This window comes from Scophthalmus maximus, chromosome 20 (assembly GCF_022379125.1).
Source record: "Scophthalmus maximus strain ysfricsl-2021 chromosome 20, ASM2237912v1, whole genome shotgun sequence".
NCBI lineage: Eukaryota > Metazoa > Chordata > Actinopteri > Pleuronectiformes > Scophthalmidae > Scophthalmus > Scophthalmus maximus.
The window spans coordinates 13504384-13526279 of NC_061534.1; the positions used below are offsets into that span (position 1 = coordinate 13504384).

The 21896-nt window shown below is 41.9% G+C and overlaps 1 protein-coding gene across 5 annotated transcripts; it reads left to right on the top strand.

The window, feature by feature from the left end:
* The first annotated feature begins 16 nt into the window (after positions 1-16).
* usp20 (ubiquitin specific peptidase 20) lies at positions 17-20649 on the top strand. 5 transcript variants are annotated; one of them, XM_035607842.2, is made up of 25 exons: positions 17-312; positions 525-578; positions 970-1032; positions 1130-1270; positions 1399-1501; positions 1765-1834; positions 1966-2079; positions 2218-2317; positions 3261-3777; positions 3898-4050; positions 4592-4704; positions 5022-5194; positions 6485-6579; positions 6685-6718; positions 6803-6848; positions 6978-7158; positions 7712-7838; positions 7918-8087; positions 9217-9298; positions 10296-10404; positions 10496-10598; positions 10687-10755; positions 10852-11020; positions 11400-17858; positions 19081-20649. In XM_035607842.2, the coding sequence occupies exons 1-23, from the start codon at positions 235-237 to the stop codon at positions 11007-11009; spliced, it is 2853 nt and encodes a 950-aa protein (XP_035463735.1). In that variant the 5' UTR covers positions 17-234; the 3' UTR covers positions 11010-11020; positions 11400-17858; positions 19081-20649. The 5 variants fall into 5 exon arrangements, with proteins under 5 accessions (XP_035463735.1, XP_035463736.1, XP_035463738.1 ...); XM_035607843.2 differs by having other exon boundaries at positions 20300-20649; XM_035607845.2 differs by having other exon boundaries at positions 3901-4050.
* Positions 20650-21896: the final 1247 nt, after the last annotated feature.

Below are 21896 nucleotides of genomic sequence, written 5' to 3' on the forward strand. Positions count from 1 at the left end.
TCTGCGGGGCCGCCGCTGCCGCTGCTGGGACGAGATATCTTAAACAATAATGTGTCCAAATCACGCGTCAGGGATGACGTGCGGGAGATGCCAATGGGCGCAGCTCGTGTTTTTGTGTTGAGATCACGAGGTTAGCCTTAGCTTCAGCACACAGACTGCCAGACTCACGACAGTATTGTCATTACTGCCCTGTCACATTAGCAGACATCCCTCCCCCGAAGAGAGTGAGCAGCTATGGCCGAGCAGGACATTTGTCCCCACCTGGACTCCATAGGAGAGGTAACCAAAGAGGACCTCCTCCAGAAATCCAAGGTGGGTTTTCATTCATTCAGTCACAGTAAATATCATGCACAATGTCAGAGATGCATAATAATAACCGTAATGGGGGTGTATGGAAGCTCTGTTGTGTTGTCTTCGTCTCTGCATCGTCCGTGGGAAGCATCCTGGCTTGTGTGTGTGTGCCCGTGTAAGAATATGGTATGTTTTATTCTGTCTTATTCATGTTCGCCCTCCCATTGCTGCAGGGAACTTGCCAGTCCTGTGGAGCAGGTGGCCCAAACCTGTGGGCCTGTCTGCAGGTAAAGTCTGCCTCCATTTCATGGTCATTTGGGGAGGTCTTTTTTTTTCTTTCGCTTGTTTAGCTTGTGCACCATGTCACGAAAGTGACGACGGCTGCAAGTGCAACTACTGCTGCACCACTGTGAATCATTTCAGATAAGAAGGCCATGCGATTGATTAATGACCATGAAGGACATAAATGTAATTGTATGTATACAACCGCTGTCACTTTCAAAGCCAGCCAGCGTGTACACAATTCATGCAACTGCAGCTGTGATGTTATAATTTGAATGGCATCGTAAACTTTGGCATTACATTTGTTTATAGATGCTTGTCAGATAGATAGATAGATAAAGAACAGGTTTCATAAGCCATTAATATCAGATCTGAAACAATGTTTCTCCTCTGTAGAACGATTGCCCGTATGTCGGTTGTGGAGAGTCCTTCTCTGATCACAGCACCCTGCATGCACAGGTAAAACGCAAACACACGCCAGCGTGTCAATTTGGCAGAGTAATGATTTTTAGAAGAGTCCTCTTAATGATTGTATGTGTGTGTGTGTTTCCTTTAGGCCAAACGGCACAATCTGACGGTGAACCTGACGACGTTCAGAATCTGGTGTTACGTGTGTGAGCGAGAGGTGTTTCTGGAGCACAGGCCCGCCCTGGTGCCTGCACTCGCTGCTCCACACCACTGTAAGGCTGCGGAGCAGGTACGACAAGGTCACATCACACACACAAAAACAAAAACACTATTAGGGCAAGTGATGCTATTTCAAGTTCACTTTACCTGTTTTTTACTCACCTTCACATTCAGAGTATCTATTAATCATTTTCCCAGGAAGCAGCTCCGCCGCCAGTAGGTCACCCGCTGAAAGCAGTACCAATTGCTGTGGCAGAAGAAGAAGGTTCAGAGTCAGAGGAGGATGAGCTTAAACCCAGAGGTACACAGAAGCTTGCTGTCAACATTTCTTCTCTTAAACATGAATCTAAATGAAGCCTCTCAACTATGACTGTCATTTTATTAATCGTTGTTGTGGTCACATAATTTGGTCATAGCTGCCATATTTAAAAGATGCCCATTTTTCTTTTAATCTAGACCAGGAATGACAATTGACCCCTCTGTTAGACTTGTTGCAAGAATCCAAGGTTAATATTAAAATTTCTGGGAATAAAATTATTTTCTGGTTTCTTCTGTTGTTTGTAGGCTTGACAGGAATGAAAAATATTGGAAACTCTTGCTACATGAATGCAGCTCTTCAAGCCCTGTCCAACTGGTGAGGTCACTTCACTCCTTTGATTCCATTTTTACCAGGGGATGTGCGTCTCCTTTTCTATGATTCTATGCTTTCTATATTTAAACAATTAAGCTGATGTATATATTTTTTTCACTCTATTCCCTCAACAGTCCTCCTCTCACTCAGTTCTTCCTGGACTGCAGTGGACTGGTCCGGACCGACAAGAAGCCTGCTCTCTGCAAGAGCTACCAGAAACTCATCTCAGAACTCTGGCATAAAAAACGGTAATAATCACATAGTCACAAAGTGACGTCAAATTTCTTAAGACAACGTTTTTTAAATGATAGAACAGCAGCAACCCACTTTATATAAAATCTACTCTATTGCTTTTATGAAACTATGTGTTATATCATGTCCCCCAGGCCCAGTTATGTTGTCCCTACCAGTCTGTCTCATGGCATCAAACTAGTAAACCCCATGTTTCGTGGTTACGCTCAGCAGGTAGGGGCAAGCACCCAGCAGGTAACTACACCTGGCATCACTCAACATCTTGACACTGTGTCTTGTCTTTTGTTTTTAAACTGTAAACCCCTGTGTTCATATATATTCCCTAAAATGACTTTTATATATATATATAAACACCAAAAGGTTTGACTTGAGTTGTGTACTTGTTTGCAATATTTTAAGGGATGGCTGAATCAGTCTGGGGTGAATTTTACTATTATTTTCTTTAATTGTTGACTTAGTTTGTGTATCTGTTGAAGGCAATAGTAGAGGAGCTGAAGGAAAGGTATGATATAATCAGATATTAAGAACTCTATGATCCCTGGGGACGGATGGGCAAAGCCTCTTCCTGATAAGAGTCGTAAAGAGAGTCGAAGCTTTGATGAACGACACAGCAACATCTAGTGATTTGCAGAAATCCCGTCAGCACATCCTGTAATTTGCTCATTCACTTTCTATGTGTGTTATCAAAGTCTATGATTGTAAGTTAAAACCAAGGATGTTGCTGTGGATGTTCTGAAAATGATCGTTCATTCTTTAGAGTGCCACACTGTATGTGACCAGTGAACCGAAATGCAAGAGGATTTGGGGGATGTGCTTTGGAACAATGGGCATTTCTTGACGATCGGCTACTTGGTCCGATAGACAACCAGTCATTGAGCTAAGACAGACTAAGCTTATGTGTCATATCTTCAAAATGCATTCACACAGAATGCTGTGACTTGACTTTGACTATTAGGGAGTAAGAAAAATAGTAAAAATCAATCCCAACACTGAATTATCCCTGTGTGAATTATTTGCATATTTCTCTTTCAATTTCAATTTTCTCTTTCTTGTTATGAGTCAAGTTTTCAGACTTTTATCTGTTACCCATTATTCCACTTCTCTGCCTGTCTCTGTGTATGTAGCCATATCATACGTCCTCCTTTTGACTTAATGGAATGTGCGTGTCTACCTACAGGACACGCAGGAGTTCCTGCGCTGTCTGATGGACCAGTTGCACGAGGAGCTGAAGGAGCCGCTGACGGAGTGCAGCATGAGCAGCGAGGGAAGCGATGGGGAGGACAGAAGAGACGGCGACCGCTCCCCGTCTGAGGATGACTTCCTGTCGTGCGACTCCGGCTCCAGCAGCGACCGGGGGGAGGGAGGAGGCCCGGGCGAGGGTGAGCTGCTCGTGCAGGACGAGTGCGACGGCCTCAGGTCACTGACTGTGGGCATGGTGGGTGTCAGACCCGGCGGGGGACTCATCTCGGAGAAGGAGAGGCTGAAGGAGCGAAGAGTGTCCGGCTCATCCCTCCGTGGAGGCTCGCAAGAGATGGACGAGGACGCTGACGTGGACACAGCGGCTGCGGAGGAGGTTCCGGAGGTAGGAGAGGAAGAGGAGTTGACATCAGCTCCCGACACAGAGGTCCAAAACCAAGAAAACAACCCAACATCTAATACCGGGCAAGGGCTGGTTCAGAGCAGCCCCACCTCAGGTACAGGACCAGTGGGATTATAAAAGTACTCTCTCACATGATTTACAAACTACAAATGACAATGCCTCCCATAACATATTATATGAGGACATTATATATTCTTTTTATTTGTCACTTTAGTAGAACCAGACAATGAAGCATCAATGACCCAGCCGCAGTCCACTCCCTGCAGTCCAGTGCGAACACTCCAGGAGCTGCATAACAAACTGTCCTCTAGTCCACCTCGCTCTAGCCCACTTCGCTCTGCGGGACCTGTGTACGCTTTCAAAAAAGGTGAGGAAAAGTCTTGGGGTACTACCTTGAATATGCACATATAATATATGTACCCAATGCCATAGGGGAGTTACTGAGGTCATAGTGGCAGCCATGCAAGGGTTGGTTGGATTCACATGTGTGGAGAAGGGAAGGCACCAAGTGTGAGGTACCTTATAAATGTCATACCTTTCTCCAATGTTGCTTTGTCAGCCTCTCTTGTCTACCTTTTGGTTGGCCCACAAACTTAATCCAGAATAGAATAGCACAACAAATGTTGGATACATTGCTTTCAAATTTGGCACAGGCATTTATGATTCCCAGAGAAAAATACCTGAATGACAGTGAAGAATCTTTGACTCTTCCACTTCCTTTATGTGCACATGTGTAGAAGGGAACCTCTGTACTGCCTCCCACAATCTTCTCTTACATAGTGGTGATATACAGTACACAGACGTTTTTTGTAGCCTGCCTTTGTTTAAAGTGCCTCTTCAGCTAGTCCAAGTCAGACAGTGTCACCCACACTAAGTCCGTCCCTCCTTGCTTGTGATGCATCTTCCAGCTCAGCTGCTGCTCGGTGCCAGGAAGAAGAAGCAGTCCCACTATCGCAGTGTGATCTCGGACATCTTCGACGGCTCCATCCTCAGTCTGGTCCAGTGTTTAACCTGCGACCGGGTGAGCTGTGCTTCACACGTTCAAACACCAGGGGAAGCTGCTGACATCCGTAGTCAGAAACCAAATTATATTACTCAAGAGAAAACATGACGTTTTTTTCAGGGGGAATTTCATGATTAGGATTAGAATGATAAAAGTGAGTTATTGAGTTGAGTTATGAGTCATTTTATTTGCATCTTTCACTGTATTATATGAATCACTCATCCACTGTTTGCTAATTTGTTTAGATCTGTTTAGGTATTTGTTGCACATCTGTGTTACAGATGACATTCTCATTGCGACACAGCGTGTAAACCAATTCTCTGAATGTGTGACAGGTGTCCAACACAGTAGAAACCTTCCAAGACTTGTCCCTGCCTATCCCCGGCAAAGAGGACTTGGCCAAGCTCCACTCCTCCATCCACCAGAACCTTCCAGTGAAGACGGGTGCGTGCCCCGACACTTACGGCTCGCAGGGCTGGATCACCTACATTATGGACTCCATACGCCGGTCAGTGGCCCACACTGAGCTGTTGCAGTCGAGGAAGACAATTCATGTCTTCTCTGGAAAAAACATGTGAATTCAGTAGAATCTGCGCTTGAGTAACATGCTGATATTATCTTATTCCAGCGTTTTTCTTGTTAGCTGTTTCATTATGACTTCGTCTGACACAGTATCCGTTTCCCTGTCACTACTTCCTCAGCAAGGTTCTTACTGAGAAAGTAGACAATTGGAATCTTGGTTGACTCAGAATAAGGCTGCATGCGGTGGTGGAGGTCACAGGAGCTGCCACGGGTGATGAATGTGAGGGCTTGTAGATCTGCATGTGTCCGTGATTTGTTTTCCGCCGTTCTTTTGGATTTGGCAAATGAGAAAATATCACCTCAGATGTGTTTTCTCACACCAGCCTTTCGATCTGATCAGGTCTTGTCGTTCGGTGACACGCCGTGGTGCTTACCGGTACTTTGCTACTGACAGGAAGAGAGAGAAACTAAAGAGCTGTGTCGCTTGAATTCCTTTGTTTCTTTTGACAATCCTAGTATTCACCAGCCCGGAGGACATTAGGGATTCAGTCCAGGACTGATTCCTCGGACTGATTATTTGGACTGAGGCAGGCTCTGGAATGTTTGAACCAGTGCTCTACGACAAGATCTGATTGCTGAGCCAGCAGATGAGCCGACGGGAGTGACGTTGCATTTTTAAAGGCCTGTAGAGGGCCGTGATAGCAGGGCAGAAAGTCTACGAAAGCAGAGCAATGAGTTTCCTGAGATTCTCTGAGATACCTCTCATTTTATGAGTTATCTGATTTCTAAGTAGAATCATTTCCTTTTCACTTACCTCCGGTTTGTCCGTGCTCCACACAGAATCTGTGAAGCAAATGCAGTGGAGTTTGCATATTGCTGTTTCAGTGCCGCAGTTCCTCAGCTCTTTAGTATTGCGGGCTGTTAATGTACACAGGCTTCAGTGTCCCTCCTGGACTCCAAAGCTGCTCGAATCAATCATTTTATATCAACAATGGGATGGTCTGAGAATTATTAACCCTAACCCTAACCCTCAGTTCTTTGTTTCATTGCCCTTGAACCTAACGTTTTGGTTTTCAGAACTTTCCTGTTCAGGTTCAGTCTAACTGTTCTCATCGGCCTTGCTTTTCAGTCACAGCAGCAGCAGCAGCATTAATTATTGATCATTATTTTAAATTAAGAAGGTAATCCCTGTCAGTATGGTGACTGTCAGGATACAGACTAAGGAGGCCAGGTGGCTCTGTGCTGTGATTACACCTTGTGTTGTGTCTTTGAACAGGTTCGTGGTCTCATGTATCCCCAGTTGGTTCTGGGGGCCCATGGTAACACTAGAGGACTGCCTCGCTGCCTTCTTCGCTGCGGATGAACTTAAAGGTAAAAATGAATACAAATGTACTATTCTACCATAATACATCATTTTTAAAGGGTCCGCTGTAGCGGAGGAAAGTTATCTTACATCTGGATTCATTCTCTTCTCAGGGGACAACATGTACAGCTGTGAGAGATGTAAGAAGTGAGTACGTGTTTTAAATCCACATTTAGACACTCACCCCAAACGAGGGGATTTTCCATTTACATTGTTGGTTGTTTTCCACAGATTGAGGAATGGTGTCAAATATTGCAAAGTGCTGCGACTTCCAGAGGTATGTGTTGTTTTTGTCTCATCAAATCTCATCTAGTTTCAAGTTGTGGTCATACCACAAAGTGCTCTTGAGTGTTTCTGTTCACACATATACCGTATATATGTATATATATATATTTTTTTTGTGTAGATTCTGTGCATTCACCTGAAACGTTTCCGGCACGAGGTCATGTATTCGTTCAAGATTAACAGCCACGTATCGTTCCCATTGGAGGGCCTCGACATGCGACCTTTCCTGGCTAAGGAGAGTCCGTCTCAAGTCACCACCTACGATCTGCTGTCAGTCATTTGTCACCATGGCACGGCAGGAAGTATGGGCTGCTTTCTCTACGACACACGAGGGCATTTCAGATATACACTCACCGGCCACTTTATTAGGTACACCTTGCTAGTAAAAGGTTGGTAGGATGCCTTCAGAACTGCCACAATTCTTCGTGGCATACTTTCAACAAGCCATTGTCGTCCACACAACTGCCGCTCACTGGATATTTGCTCTTTTTCGGACCATTCTCTGTAAACCCTAGAGATGGTTGTGAGTGAAAATCCCAGTAGATCAACAGTTTCTGAAATACGCAGACCAGCCCGTCTGGCACCAACAACCATACCACGTTCAAAGTCACTTGAATCCCCTTTCTTCCCCATTCTGATGCTCGGTTTGAACTTCAGCAAGTTGAGTTGACCACCTCTACATGCCTAAATGCATTGAATTGCAGCCATGTGATTGGCTGATTAGCTATTTGTGTTAACAAGCAATTGAACAGGTCTACCTAATAAAGTGGCCGGTGAGTGTACTTGTTCTACATTTGTTCAGCTTGTCTTTCCTAACACTTACTCTCTGCTCTCGCCCGTTTTACTGCGCTGCAGGTGGACACTACATAGCTTACTGTCAGAATGTGATCAATGGCCAGTGGTATGAGTTTGATGACCAGTACGTCACCGAGGTCCATGAGACGGTGGTGCAGAACGCAGAGGCCTATGTGTTGTTCTACAGGTGAGCATTGGGAGTCGCTGTTTTTTAGGGACAACTATGCTGAATCTGCTGTGACCGATGATGCGTTTTCCTTGGGCAGGAAAAGCAGCGAGGAGTCGGTGAGAGAGAGGCAGAAGGTGGTGGCTCTGGCCAACATGAAAGAGCCCAGCCTGCTGCAGTTTTACATCTCCAGAGAATGGCTCAACAAGTTCAACACCTTCGCCGAACCAGGGCCCATCAGCAACCACACTTTTCTCTGTCAGCACGGAGGTGATTGGCACGATGTGTCTTTTTCCCTCAAGGATTTAATCCGGCACATCCATATCCTGCAGCATCACACAGAGAAAGCAAATGCAGCGTGTGCTTTATTCAAACTCCACTGGTTTTCACATATAAAGGTCAGTTTGTTAGTCATGGGGGAGAACGACGCAGCCTGTTAAAACAATTGTTTATCTGTGGCTCTGGAGGAGCTTTGTCAAGACTGAGAAAACAACTTATTCTAGCATGTTGTTTTGGCTTAGAGGCCACAAATTTACAACGGACGCTTTTCATTACAGATAAGCACAAAGCAAGTACGATGCACAGAAAAAGCAATCGCTCAGCGAAACAGTTAATTATTTTACTTGACAAATTATGCAGCAGCTAAACAAATTTGTCACTTTACTCGTTCTGTACCCACAGCTCCATCAGCGGCGACTTTAAGCCTCCCCACAGCCTTCTGCCTCACACATCACAGGAAAGAAAACAAGACATTGTGTTTTAACAAGCCACCACCCTGCGATTAGGAAGTATTTACTTCCCACCCATGCACCAAGCTAACGGGTGCTGCAGCAGTCTGCCTACTGAATGTTAAGAGTAGAAACTGACACCAGTCCTCCATCACACTGCCAGTAAGACGGGTAACAATGTTGCCCCCAAGGCCTTTATAACAGTTCCAAAACAAGACAGCACCTTTAGGTCAGCCACAGTTCCACAAATCCTGCCATTGGCTACTGCACAGATGGATTCTGCAAAACATTTACAGCTGCTAAATGATGGAGGACGGTGCTGATGGCGAGGTTGCTGCCCTCTCTCGATGTTTCAGCTTCCAGGACTGATCGTTGTTGTCCTCAAGCCGAAAAAACAAGGCACAAATGTCTGTTTGTTCAAATATTTCCAACCAGAAGTACTTGGTTCTTTAGTTCTTTTGGATTTGTATGATGGAACATTGCTGTATTGCTTTTGTGAGTAACAGACCATCGCTGTTTAACAGAACGGCAGAGATGAGGGTGGGGTTTTGTGTAGGAGGAATAAAAAAATGCACTGTTATTGACATTAGCATTCTCTCTGGTCTCCATTACAGGCCGGAAAGGGTCATGGGTTCGTCCTTTAACACTGAATATATTTTATCTCTGTCCAGGGATCCCTCCTAATAAATACCACTACATAGATGACCTGGTTGTGATAGTTCCTCAGAATGTGTGGGAGTACCTTTACAACAGGTAAATCATGCAACATGCTACCATTTTATTGGATGACGGAATGCACGAGGGCCTCCAGTTTGAAAGTTGTTCATTTCAATACAGTGTTCAGTTGAAAAGGAAACTCAAAACCAAGCAACGCATCTTTATCAGCAAAACAATGTTTGCACTGCAACTGCTATTCTCCCATTCTAAAATTCTTCTTTTACCTGAAACTAGGGAGTTATGTATTAGATTTGTCACCTAATGTTTGGCATTTGATTTATATTGGATTTCTGTAATGCTTTCAAATAGTTTCAGAAAAGTAGGACACGCAGTGTCTCGCTGCTCCAGAGATCAAATGCCCTGTTTGACGTGGAAAACAAAACTTAATACCAAATTCCTCCTTTTGGCTCTGATATCCCTACCCTGACGTCACAGATTATTGGAGGGGCGTGATCCAGTGCCAAGAGACCAAACTTAAAAAAACAACAACCTTGCAGTCAGACAGGTCAGAACAGGAGGCAGCAATATCTGCCACAATTTGTTCACAATAAGCAAATGAGATGTGTCACTCAAAGTGGCTTAAAATGCTTTCAAGTTGAAGCTAATAAATCTGATTCCTCTTCTTTTTTTTACATTATGTCGTGAATGGTACTGAGAATCAGCAGCTGGGAAACAACCAAGTTAGACTCTGGTCAATGTGAAAAGTATAGACGGCCTATTTTAATCTGATTAATTTGATAATAGATTAATTAATCAATTAATTAATCACAGCTGGAGACGTAACAGTACCATAATGTGTTTAAAGTGGCGTCTTTAAATCATTGTTAGGAAAAACAACACACACTGAACGTATAACTGAACATATGTATCTCGACAATAATATAACTGATGAACAATTGAAGAGAAAAACCTGTAAAACTTGGTCCAGTTCAATGTTCTTTGATTCTCCCGGTCACATTTCTTTCATTGTCAGTCAACCTGTCTTGATGTCGCGGTGCCTTTCCGTTAACGCTTTGTGTCTCTGTGTCCTCAGCTTTGGAGGCGGCCCTGCAGTCAACCACCTGTACATGTGTGCAATCTGCCAGGTGGAGATCGAAGCTCTGGCTAAACGCAGAAAAACGGAAATAGACACCTTCATTAAGGTAAATAAAACAAGGCCTTTACCTTGTGCGTAAATATGTCTTTATATTCTTTGTGTTGGTTTTTTAACGAGCAGGTTTCCCTTGTCTGTAGCTGAACAAAGAGTTTCAGGCCGAAGAGGCTCCACCAGTGATCCTGTGCATCAGCATGCAGTGGTTCAGAGAGTGGGAGAGCTTTGTGAAGGGCAAAGACAATGGTACGACCCCGCAGCTACACAAACGCAGCGGTGCATTCACGTTGTTCGAGTTTCGGTCTTTACAAGAAAAAAAAAATTGTTTTCCCAGAGCCGCCTGGTCCCATCGACAACAGTAAAATTGGCGTCATGAAAGGAGGACACATACAACTGAAGCAAGGTAAACGTCAGCTCTGGCTGAAGAAGGCTGTAAAAGTGGAAATAAAGAGACGCAGGTTGCACTCAAGTGTTTCTTAATGGCTGTTTCTCGTCCCAGGTGCAGACTATGGTCAGATCTCAGAGGAGACGTGGCAGTACTTGCTGGGTATTTATGGCGGCGGCCCTGAGATCGCAGTGAGACAGACGGTGGCCCCGGCCGACCCTGACAGCCTGCACGGAGAGAGGAAAATCGAGGCAGAGACCAGAGCACTTTGAGACAAAGAGAGGTTGGAATCTTGTCTTATTGGCAAACGCTGCAGTCAGTGCTTGTACACAGCTCAGTCACAGCAATCCCCCATCAGAAGTTTAAACCCCTTGCATACAAACACACACACACTTCCATAGAGTCGCTATGGGTATTGTGTAACAATTTACTGGAAGCCGTTTCCATCATTTCCACCCACTTTGCTCACATCAACCACATGAGCTGAGAAATTCCTCCTCGCTGGCAGGGAGCGAGATATCCCCACCATCTGGCCAAGAATAATAGAGGAGGCATATCCAGCTAACAAACAGCTGTAAATCCACTTGAACTTGTTTGAGCTGAGGGCACACGAGGCGTCCACTTGCTCTCTCAACTTGTCTCTCAACTTTTATGATCCCCAGGTCTTCTGATCGTTCCATGTTCCACTCCTGCACTCACAAGAAGCGGATGGAATTTGCACCTCGGCGAAGAAGCCTGGTTGTGAGCACTTTGTAAATGTAGCAAACGTATTATGCTGAATCCCTGTCGCAGGAAGGTGAAATGGCAGTTAACTATCACATAGTTTATTCATTGGATAACTCTGATCCTCAACGTTAAGGTGTAGTAATAAGACGTCTTGTCAACATCCCTGGGGTGTATTTGGTAGGTATGGTGTTTCAGTGACTGCTGTACAGTGACTAGGGGTCATATACTGCCAAAGCTGACTGAGGCAGGCAAAGACAGCTGCTGGTGTCACGAACCGGAATTATGCCGATAGCGGAAGTGCAGTGTGATGTTTGGCCTCATGACTTTTCTTCTGCACTGGGAGCAACAAGCAGTAGACATTAACACGCTTTTTGTTGTTTGCCTGTTTACCAGTTGCATAGGAACGCGAGCGATCGCATAAATCATACTCTTGCACCTCCAACCTTAAATACACACACACACACACACACACACACACACACACTGAGCCCTCAGGAATGGTAGACTTTTGTTTGTCTAACAAAGTGAACTGTGCCGTTGAATGAAGTCTTAAAAAGCACACAGCAGGGTTTTTTTTTTTCAAACCACAAAACATGCATGTATGGAACCTAGAAGACCACATTTAGAGTCATTTGTATTTGAACTAATGCATGCAGCTACAACTCCTCTTTTTGGACCAGTGAGGACATTTACCTGACAGGCCGAGACACCATTCGTTTGGCCAGACAATGACAAATTAATGTGTTCAAAATTGACTCTCTTTTATTCAGTTTATGCCGGTACTATCCAGAAAACAAGCTACAATCGTACTGTAGATATGTGGGCAAATACATGTAGATAGCTTTTCAATCAGAGTAGATAAATGGTAAATTTATGAAAAGACAAACTCATTTAAGATGGCAAGTGGGCAGAAGTTAAGCTAAAAAGACAATTATGTATCTGGTGCAATAATGGTAAATATGCTGAGGAATGATAACAGAATCTTGTACGACAAAATATCAAAACAGGCTTTTGTGATAATCATTCACATATTAAGTTTATAGTCACATCATACTTCTTAAAATATATAAATCCAAATTGACCAGTATTGCAGTGTCCATTAATATGAAGAAGGGGTAGAATTAAGGGAGGGGATTTTTTTTCCAACATGGAAAATACAAATAATTAGCACATGCACAAAATCCAACCTGTAACAGCAGTAAGGTCATTTACTGTACTATTTGATCGATTAAATATATATTTATTTATTCCAGCACAGTAACTCAATTGTGCATGATTGGTTATCAGTTCATCAGAGAAATGAAGCTATATCCTGTGAAAGGGATTGTGTACTAGGAGGTATTTGCTTTGTAAAATATTTGTGAATCTGCAAATTGCAGCATTGTTCAAGATGCATTTTTACAATTTGTTTAAAGAAAAAATGCACATATCTTCAGTCATTGAGTCACCATGGTTTGCTTAAATCAAGATGACGTTGTAAAGTTAGGACCTCCACCCACACAGCAAGTGAAGAATCATAACATTCCCCTCATCACAGCGCTCTGTTTTGAGAAAAATGGATTAAAATCTTGTGCTTATCTTGTCTCTTTTATATATTTTGATCAAAACCGGCCTGGCCAGCATACAAAATGTGTGTTTTACAATCTTACATAATTTTATCTGAAATATCAGTAGAAAAATTACATATTCTTGGCTTGATTGTTTTTAAATTTTGTTGTTCATTCTACATCAAAATCAATGCACGATAAGTTAATGGAGGAATGGAGACGGCCCAAGTCCAGTTAAATAAACCAAGTGCTCCTCCCTCTCACTACAGTTTGCTGCCACATTTTTACTCTAGCATTGTGATAAAGTAAGTAACCTATGAAAAACAAAAACGAAGCACAGGTATATGCAGTAGCATATACCTGTGCTTTTACCATGTTTACTTATGTATACATACCAATTTTGAAAGGCTAAACTAGGAAAAATGTTTTATGATTTTATTTATAATTTATGTATTTTTTCCCAGTTAAATTATTGCTGAACATCACAAATAATGTGCAATGTTTATACAACTAGAAAATGGTATTAAATTAGAAGATGGTATTTAAAAAATATCTTTATTCATAGTCAATATACTGATGCTAAAATCTCCATAGCCTCATTACATAAAGTACCAATGCACAGTTCATGAATTGTTTTTATATATTTTTGATTATCACTAAACATTAAGGTAGCAATTATACTTTACGTTCAGAGGAAAAACCTTGATAAATACTGCTACTACCAGTCTAAATGGCCACAAGACAATTTAATATACATGAGTGGTACTGTAGTGCAGCATCTGGAAGCCCATTTATTAACATAAAATAAGAAAGAATTATTGGCAACAACCTATAGTTTTAATGCCAAATGACTAAATATGAGGAGGAACAGTGCACTGAACACAACTTAAGCTGTCTTGCCAGATTCATCTTAGGATACCGTGGTCTTTACAATTAGCTTTCCTTCTATTGTTCTTTGTAGCAACAGCAGAATAATTAAATCTGAAATATAGACGAGCAAATTATGACCTTAAATGTGAAGAATATGAGGATGTAAGAACTACTGATCTGCTACAAGTCATTCTACCTTGGGATACAGTGCCTTCAAACCCTCACTCACCCACAATGCACCTGCATAGGTCTTGGTGACCTAAATTCCCAGGATAGCTCTGCTCAGCTGGACCATGGGTCTGCCACATGAAGTGAAAACATATGTGAGGGTGTTCAGGGGCCTCAGCGACTCTCCATCCACTCTGACTTAAGAAAGTACAGAAGTGCACTGCATTCACTTCACAGAAATATAAATCTCATAATTAGGACATAGTGAGTAAAGTTATGACTTACTATCTATTAATTACCAGAAAAGACTGTTTATATCCCAATATTGTAATTTAAAAAACAAACTTTCATAAATATGAAATTATGTAGGACTAATGGGTCAGGAGTTGGAATGCTTCCGGACTTCCTTTTAAATCATCAGGTTTTATGATTTATTCAGTTTCAAAGTAATTCAGTGATGTTAACAGTAAATCCATTGGTACATAGCAAAAGCAACTGTTAATAGCTAATAGGTATTCAAGATCATATGAATCAAAAAATCGTGATTATGGATGAAAATCTGAAACTTTTCCCATAACAAGACCTGCATCTTGTAATCATGAGATCTTTTCTTGTAATGGTGACATATTAAGTCATATTTATGATAAACCGAAGCCATAATTACAATTATTACATATGACAAGGTCACCAAAATGTTTCTCTGACGTGAATGCAATCTATAAAAGGTCTTTCTCACTGTGTACCATTCAATCACTCAGCTGTATTTCATTGAGATCGGTCAAAAATAAGAGACAATAATCACGAAAATCTGATTTGAATTCATGACACGGTGACGGAAAAATGGACATGAACTCAGAGGGGTATACAAAATGCCCATCAACAAAAAGATCCAAAAGTTTTTGTCAAAGGAATAGTTTGACATTACGAAAATTATGTGCTTATTCACCTTTGTTGGAGAGTTAGGTACTCTCATGTCCATAAGTTAACCATAAATACAGTTAATACATGAAAATACATCTTTTTTTTGGGATCAGACATGTACAACGTCCAACAATTTCAACAAGCTCAGCAGATAATATACTGTAAGTGTAATTATCAGAAGAGCAGCTTCAACATCCCCCTGGCAATATATTTAAGAAGGCATGCAGAGAGATTAAAACAAAAAACACCCAAGGTGTTTTAATAGACTTTTCACCTCAGATATTTGGACTTGTCATAGCAGAAAAAAAGCACATCTGTGTGTAACACCATCAATGATGACGTTACTTGACGTAACCGACAGCAGAATTAAAACATTTAGCAACTGGAGCTCTTGGAAGGCAGCCATGAAGTTTCCAAGACGCAGGGCAAAAGAGTTGAAAACAGGTGGTTCTGGAATCTGTCTTCATGAATTGACGTCAGAAACCAACCTGCAAAATCGAACATTAAAGTTTCTTATTCTACCAGTTTTCATGGACAGCAGAAACAAGTTTTGAACACAACCCTGACATGCCATCATCGTTGAAGCTGCAAACCGTTGCTCACACATCCAGCAGCTTCAGAGCAGCATTATTATCATTCATTTGAAGTTAAGTTTCTGGTCACGTGACGTTAACTATGTTTGAGCTCTGTTTTTGGTCTCCTCCAACTACCGAGGGAAGTAACTGGCTCTCAAGCTGCTAAATGTTCAACTGTGTTCACCAGTTAACTGTCGTTAACTGTGTCTGTCTGCCAGTTGGTACTGAGCAGTGTAGTGGACAGTGGACAGTGGGCTCTTAAAAGCTTTTTTGCTGAAAACCGCAGCCTGCTGTTGCCGAAAATGACTCTGTGAGATTGGTTAGAGTGAAGCTCCTTACATCCGAGGGTAGCTGCAGATTCAGGTCACAACTGGGTGACCCCTTTCACATGATGCAATATATTGTTTTCAATTACTATGAAAATATTGGTTCTACCAGCTTTAAGTTTAAATGTTTTAATGTTAATATGGCGAGCAGAGTGAGCATTTGAGTCTTTGGGGCATCTCAGGCGAGGTCTTTAAAGACCTAGATGCTAAAGAACAATCCTAAATCTGCGGTTGAGGCTCAGAGACTCTGTATTACCCAAGACCAAAATTATTAAAAAACTAAATTATGGAAACCAGCCCTCATGATAATTATTATTTTATACTGGAATTTTCCAGCTGTAACATGTCAAATATCTGTTGGGTCAATTAGTTTTATTCTAGATGATGGGCTATGGTAAGGTTTCTCATTTGTTGACGTGTCCAAAGAGCAATTAATCAATTTTGGTAAGAGACGACAATGATTCATTCATACGTCTTAACATTTTTATAGTTACTTTTTCTTTCAACACATATCCAGACAATATCTACAAGATGTAGAAAATATACTTTGGGTATATGTATGCTATGTTTAGGTAACTTTTGGGACAATGTGTGCAATGAAATAAAAGACAAATATTTGTGCAATATTAGCTCTAACATCAGGACAGCTATCAACACAGCTGGCAGAAAACAGGGTGCAGTACAGCTTCTCATATTGCAGTCTTGAGAAATGTGAGTGGTTATACTTATCACCTCCTGTGATTTTGTTTACTTGTGTTACAGCACGTAGCTATGCGTGTGAGATTTCCATTTCAATGGAAGACACAAGCATTGCTGTGGTTGGACAGAATTTATCAGTGATATTCTCCGGCACACAACACAAACAGGTTACCACCGGCCCATGTTTTCCCTACATCCTACAGTCTGTGGTTGTTGTGGTCATGATATTGGTGATGCTTTGAAACATAGGATTTAAGTGGTTGACCTCAATTCAATGGGATGTCTTAATGTCTGTGTAACTGATGTAATTAATCATGACTGGTTAAATGATTAAAATTGCCTGATCTTTGATTTGCATGTTTCCTTTTCTGAAAAATAGAACAGACAAAAAATAGATACAGGGAATGGAAATAGAAGAAAAGCGAAAAATCACAAGTGTTTTTGGGGGGTACTCCAGTCATCATTGGTTGTTTATTTGTTATCTCAAAAAGAGTCAGATGACAAACTGACTCACTGGTTGCAAAAAGAAGTCTGTTTCTATAGAAGTCTATGAGAAAATCACTATTCTCACTTGATTTATAACGTCAGTAAACTTTTTCCAGGGGAGTTTAGTGCAGTTCGCAAAATCAATGGGTGACGTCATGGTGGGCTGCCACTTGGCTTCAGCTACATGTTTAATTTTCAAAAACGACTACATTTTAAAGATGTTTGGACATTTACCAAGCAAGGAGGATATAATATGGAATAATTGGACATGTATTTTATGGCGCTCCAAACATGCTATGGACCAAAACTTAATCACAAACTGGACAAATAAGGCCCAGTACATGAGGCACTCAACAGTTTTTATTTTTGCCTGTGGGCCCCAAGAGGGTTTAAAATTGGAATATTTTTCCCTCTATTGCATTAAGTACCCCATTGAATGGATTTTTTTCTTCAAGATGTGTCCAAATAAATCTTATTTATTCAGATTTTATCCAGATCAAATTGAGACAATGCTTGGCAATGCTAATTAAGACACACTGACTTCAGTGCCAACTCTCACTTCAGTTAACCATATGTGAGTGACAGAGAAAGAGAGAGAGAGAGAATTTACCTGTGTAAATCTAAAAAGAGGGAGCAACTCTTCAGTGAGCAGCTGTGATGTCATCTCGAGTCCCATATGTATGCTGAGCTGTATCCGGCCCAGACAGAGGCAGACCGAGAGCAAAACAGACTGGGCTGTTGGGAGGATATGATGCACATACTGAGCATCCTTGCAGACAGGAGAGCAGAAACAGACAATTCAGGTAAGAGCCGAAACCAAAATAAAAACTGACTTTAACATGCACACACACACACACACACACACACACACACACACACACGCATCTGCAGCATCCGTCCTCATCACATTACTAAAACAGTTGGCATGTTTCCTGCGCTTCGTGTGTCTGGGCGCAGATGCAAACACACAGCTCTGACATTGTGATGGATTACCGATATGAAGGTTACATTGAAGCCAGGACGTTCACTTTTATACGGTGTCGGACACGTTTCGGACTAGGCGCCAGTGAAAATGATTAATAATGAAATATCCCACAGTGGTAGTAGTCGTACACACCGTTGAATAATAAATCAGCAGATCACAATACAGTGAGAACAGCAGGGGAGTCTGAGGCTGGCTCAAAGAGGGTCGCCTCTGCTGTGGCAGTTCCCTCGGATGGGATGGGTGTGGCAGGTAGCAGCGAACCACTTGTCCTCGCCGTCCTCATCATTTAAGTCATTTTCATTTTTGCTAATGTCTTTCTGTGCACTTGCTTTACATGGTGAAGGTCAGAAGATAGGTTGTTGGGAGCTGTATGAATTAATTGGAATAATGACCAATCGTGCGAGGAAAAGGTTTGTGCCAATATGAGAGCAGCCTCTCCAGAAGGAACAACTGGTGTCGCATTCCCCCGGAACTTTGTAACAGTAACGTGTTCACTGAATGTATAGAGCAGAACATCTGCAGATGTTCAGCACATAAAAGCCGCAGCGCAATGTTGTGGGCAAAAAATAACACTGATCTCTGTTTACTGCTACAGCTGTAAGAGCAAAATGGATTCCGCCTGGTTTACAAATACATTTTTCATATTCCAAATTATGAACACTCGACTGGGTTCCCCCCATTTTACCTCAGAGTAGCACTGGTGACTGCTCTCCTACTGTTTTCAGAGAGTAAAAAAATTGATGTTTGTCACGAGACTACGACCAGAGGGATGTAAAAAACATTTTGATTTGATTGATTTGATTTTGATTTCTCGTGTGCATTCGTCTCAAATTGTACTTGTCTTGTTATAGGAGCTTCTTAGCGATGTGTTCAGCAAACTGAATTTCACTAACCTGTATGAAAGCTGCTAGACAAATAAAGTTTGAATTGATTTGAATTGAACAATATTTTGAAAGTGACATCGAGCATCTTTATAAATCTGACATTAACCTGCCATCTATTTCTTTCCATTGGCACTGATCGGATATGTTTTTCCCTAGGTGACCCCTATGTTTCCCCAAGCTGAACAGAGGATAAACGACACAACACGGGACGTAATTCACTAATCAAATTGGTTTGGACCATCGAATACAGGCTCCATGGTGCTATATTGTCTCCTGGACTGACAGAAGACTTTGCTGCTAAGGCCGTAGCACGCTGGCTCGGTTCCTCTCTGTTTTTTTGGGAGAAGCAAACTCTGTAAATATTTACACGCCACGTGTGACAGCTGCGAGGAACGGAGAAGACCTCAGGACTCCTTGCGACCTTTTAACTCGTGGCTACCTTCGTCAGGCCCTGCAGGCAAGGCTGGATGTTGAGACTGTTGTGCCATTTTGGTTGCGTTAAAAAACAGGACAGAACTTGATCCATAGAGTCTCGTCTTTGTTTTATGAAACGTTGTGCTGCACCTCCTTCTCCCTGCGGGTCTACGTTTTCACCGCAAGCCCTTTTATAGAGGGGGAAAACTGCTAAACATATCCTTGGAAAACACTTACTCACAGCCATGTTCATGGAGTCTGTGTTTTACACCGTTTTGAAATGTGTCCCAAATATATTGATCCAATCCGCATGTATGTTGCAATAAATATCCTTTGTCTATTTTAATAATAATAATAATGATCATAATAGCACTGTCCTTTGATTAAACCACCCTTTCAAAAACAAGTTTACAAACATGAATCAGAAAAATAGAATACATACAGTACAATGAAGGAGAAGAAAAAAATCTCATAGAAAGAAGCAAAACTATTTTAAGCCTATTTACGAAAACAAGTCCCCTTTTGTCAGTGTCATTATATTGACACTGACAAAATAATGTTTGCAAAATATTATGACCGTATTGGCTTTTTTCTACTTATATCTAGATAAGGCTTGGCACATGTATGGAGCATACTGTTTGTGTTCGTTTTTTAAATGTGTACAAAACAGCAGTAAATGGTATGTACTGTGATAGCTCGCTGATATATTCTACAATATGTTCCAAATATACTGGATTAAAGGTGCATGGAAATATTAGAGCTCGGTATATGTAAATGTAGGTCTGTGTCACAGGTGTATGTGTGTATTAATGAAATGTGTCTTTCTCCGTGTCCTCAAATGCAAAATGCAAAATGTCCTAAAGAAGCTGGCGAACTACACGTATCGGGGATGAGGATGCATTGCTGCGTGTAGAGTAACTGTGTGCGCCCGTGTAATCTGTCCCCTGACCTGTGTGCACAGGCCATGGGCTGTGCCATGTGCTCCCAGCTGGTTGACATGTGCCCTGTGAGAGTGAGCCGGACGGGCCGCGGGGCCGTGGAGCTCACCACCCGGCCGCAGATGCTCCACGGAGGCTACCACAGAGTGACGGGCCTCCACTACATGTCCTCCTTCTCCGACGCCGAGGACTGCTGCGACGACACCAGCTCCGGCAGCTCGCTCACCTTGGACTGGCAGACTCATGGGGACTGATGGCTGACAACTCGACAGTGCACGCCAAGAGGTGTCGCACTACACACATGTAAATAAACCAGATGAAACACACAGGGAAATATGGAATAAATGTGTCGACTGGTGTCGAGGAGGAACACGATGCGAGTGATGCGTGTTGTTTTTTTAGAAGAATTTTATCACAAAGTTTATCACCACGAGATCCTATGGTGAAAGATAAACTAGATCTTAAAGTCGCAAAATGAGAATATCATCTATTACAAGTAAGAGTCCTACTTTCCAAATCGTACTCAAGAAGTGTCGGAAAGTCACTTATAAGTACCATCAGTCAAGTGTTGTAAAGTAAAGTATAGTTTTGAGGTATTTGAACGATATATCATTTCCAAAACTCACTGCGTCAAACAATAGTCTGGTAACAAGTATTGTTGTCAGGTAAATGTAGTGGAGTTAAAAAGTTTGTGTTTGCCTCTGAACTGTGGAGAAGTTGAAGTATAAAAACTGTCAAATGTATTTAAGTGTGCTACTTAACTAAATTAACTATTTTTTTTGTTTTGTTTTACCCCTGATGCCTTCAATAAAAATGTTTTCATAAAACTGTACCATGTGAAATGTTGACAGGTTGCCAAGTTGAGCAACTACACGTCACCATTAGAAAAACTAGATTGAGCCGGAAATGTTGTTTTGCAACAAACGTCACCGCTTGTGTTTTGCCAGCAGTCTTACGTCAAAAAAACCTTTCCCCACTGTGACCACCACAATACGCAGAAGAAAAGATGTGCTGGCTGCAGAAGTCAAATAGTCCGTCTCTGACTCAGACCACATGGGCACGGCAGGTTAGGTTATTTCTCTGCCTGCGGCATCGCACAGACTTCATAATATGATTTCAGTTTTACAAAGTACTCACCAATTTGATCATAAACCGAAAAACTTCAAAAAGGCAGACAGGGAGGGGCACACTATAAAATGTGCTAAGACGCAAATCCAAAGCCCCGTTTCTTGGCAATAATGAACTGTACGTTATTAATAGTTACATTATTTATCTGTTTATTACATGATTGCACAAAATAACTTGAAATATGTAATAATATCAATAAATTGCGTGTTTTTGTAACTCCATATAGCCTGCAGCTGTGACTAGATTAGCACAAAAGGAACCGTGCACACAGACATTTGTGACACAACCTTTTCTTACAGATGTTTGGCTGCATCGCTTGTAGTCATTTTGGGATTTTTTTGCATCTTGCGATGATCCTTTTGCATCTCTTCTTATTGTTTGGCGTCTCTTATTGTCATTTTGCAATACTTTGTGGTGGGTCTTTTTTGGGTGTTTTAAGCTTCTTGGTGATCATTTTATTGACTTCCAACAAGAAATCTTAACAGTCTCCTC

Bases quoted from the DNA above. Each gene is read 5' to 3' on its own strand.
- usp20 (XM_035607842.2), top strand. From the start codon at position 235: ATGGCCGAGCAGGACATTTGTCCCCACCTGGACTCCATAGGAGAGGTA. The intron at 1,502-1,764 runs GTACACAGAAGC...TGTTGTTTGTAG, and splicing joins GGATGAGCTTAAACCCAGAG to GCTTGACAGGAATGAAAAAT. The intron at 7,159-7,711 runs GTATGGGCTGCT...ACTGCGCTGCAG, and splicing joins TCACCATGGCACGGCAGGAA to GTGGACACTACATAGCTTAC.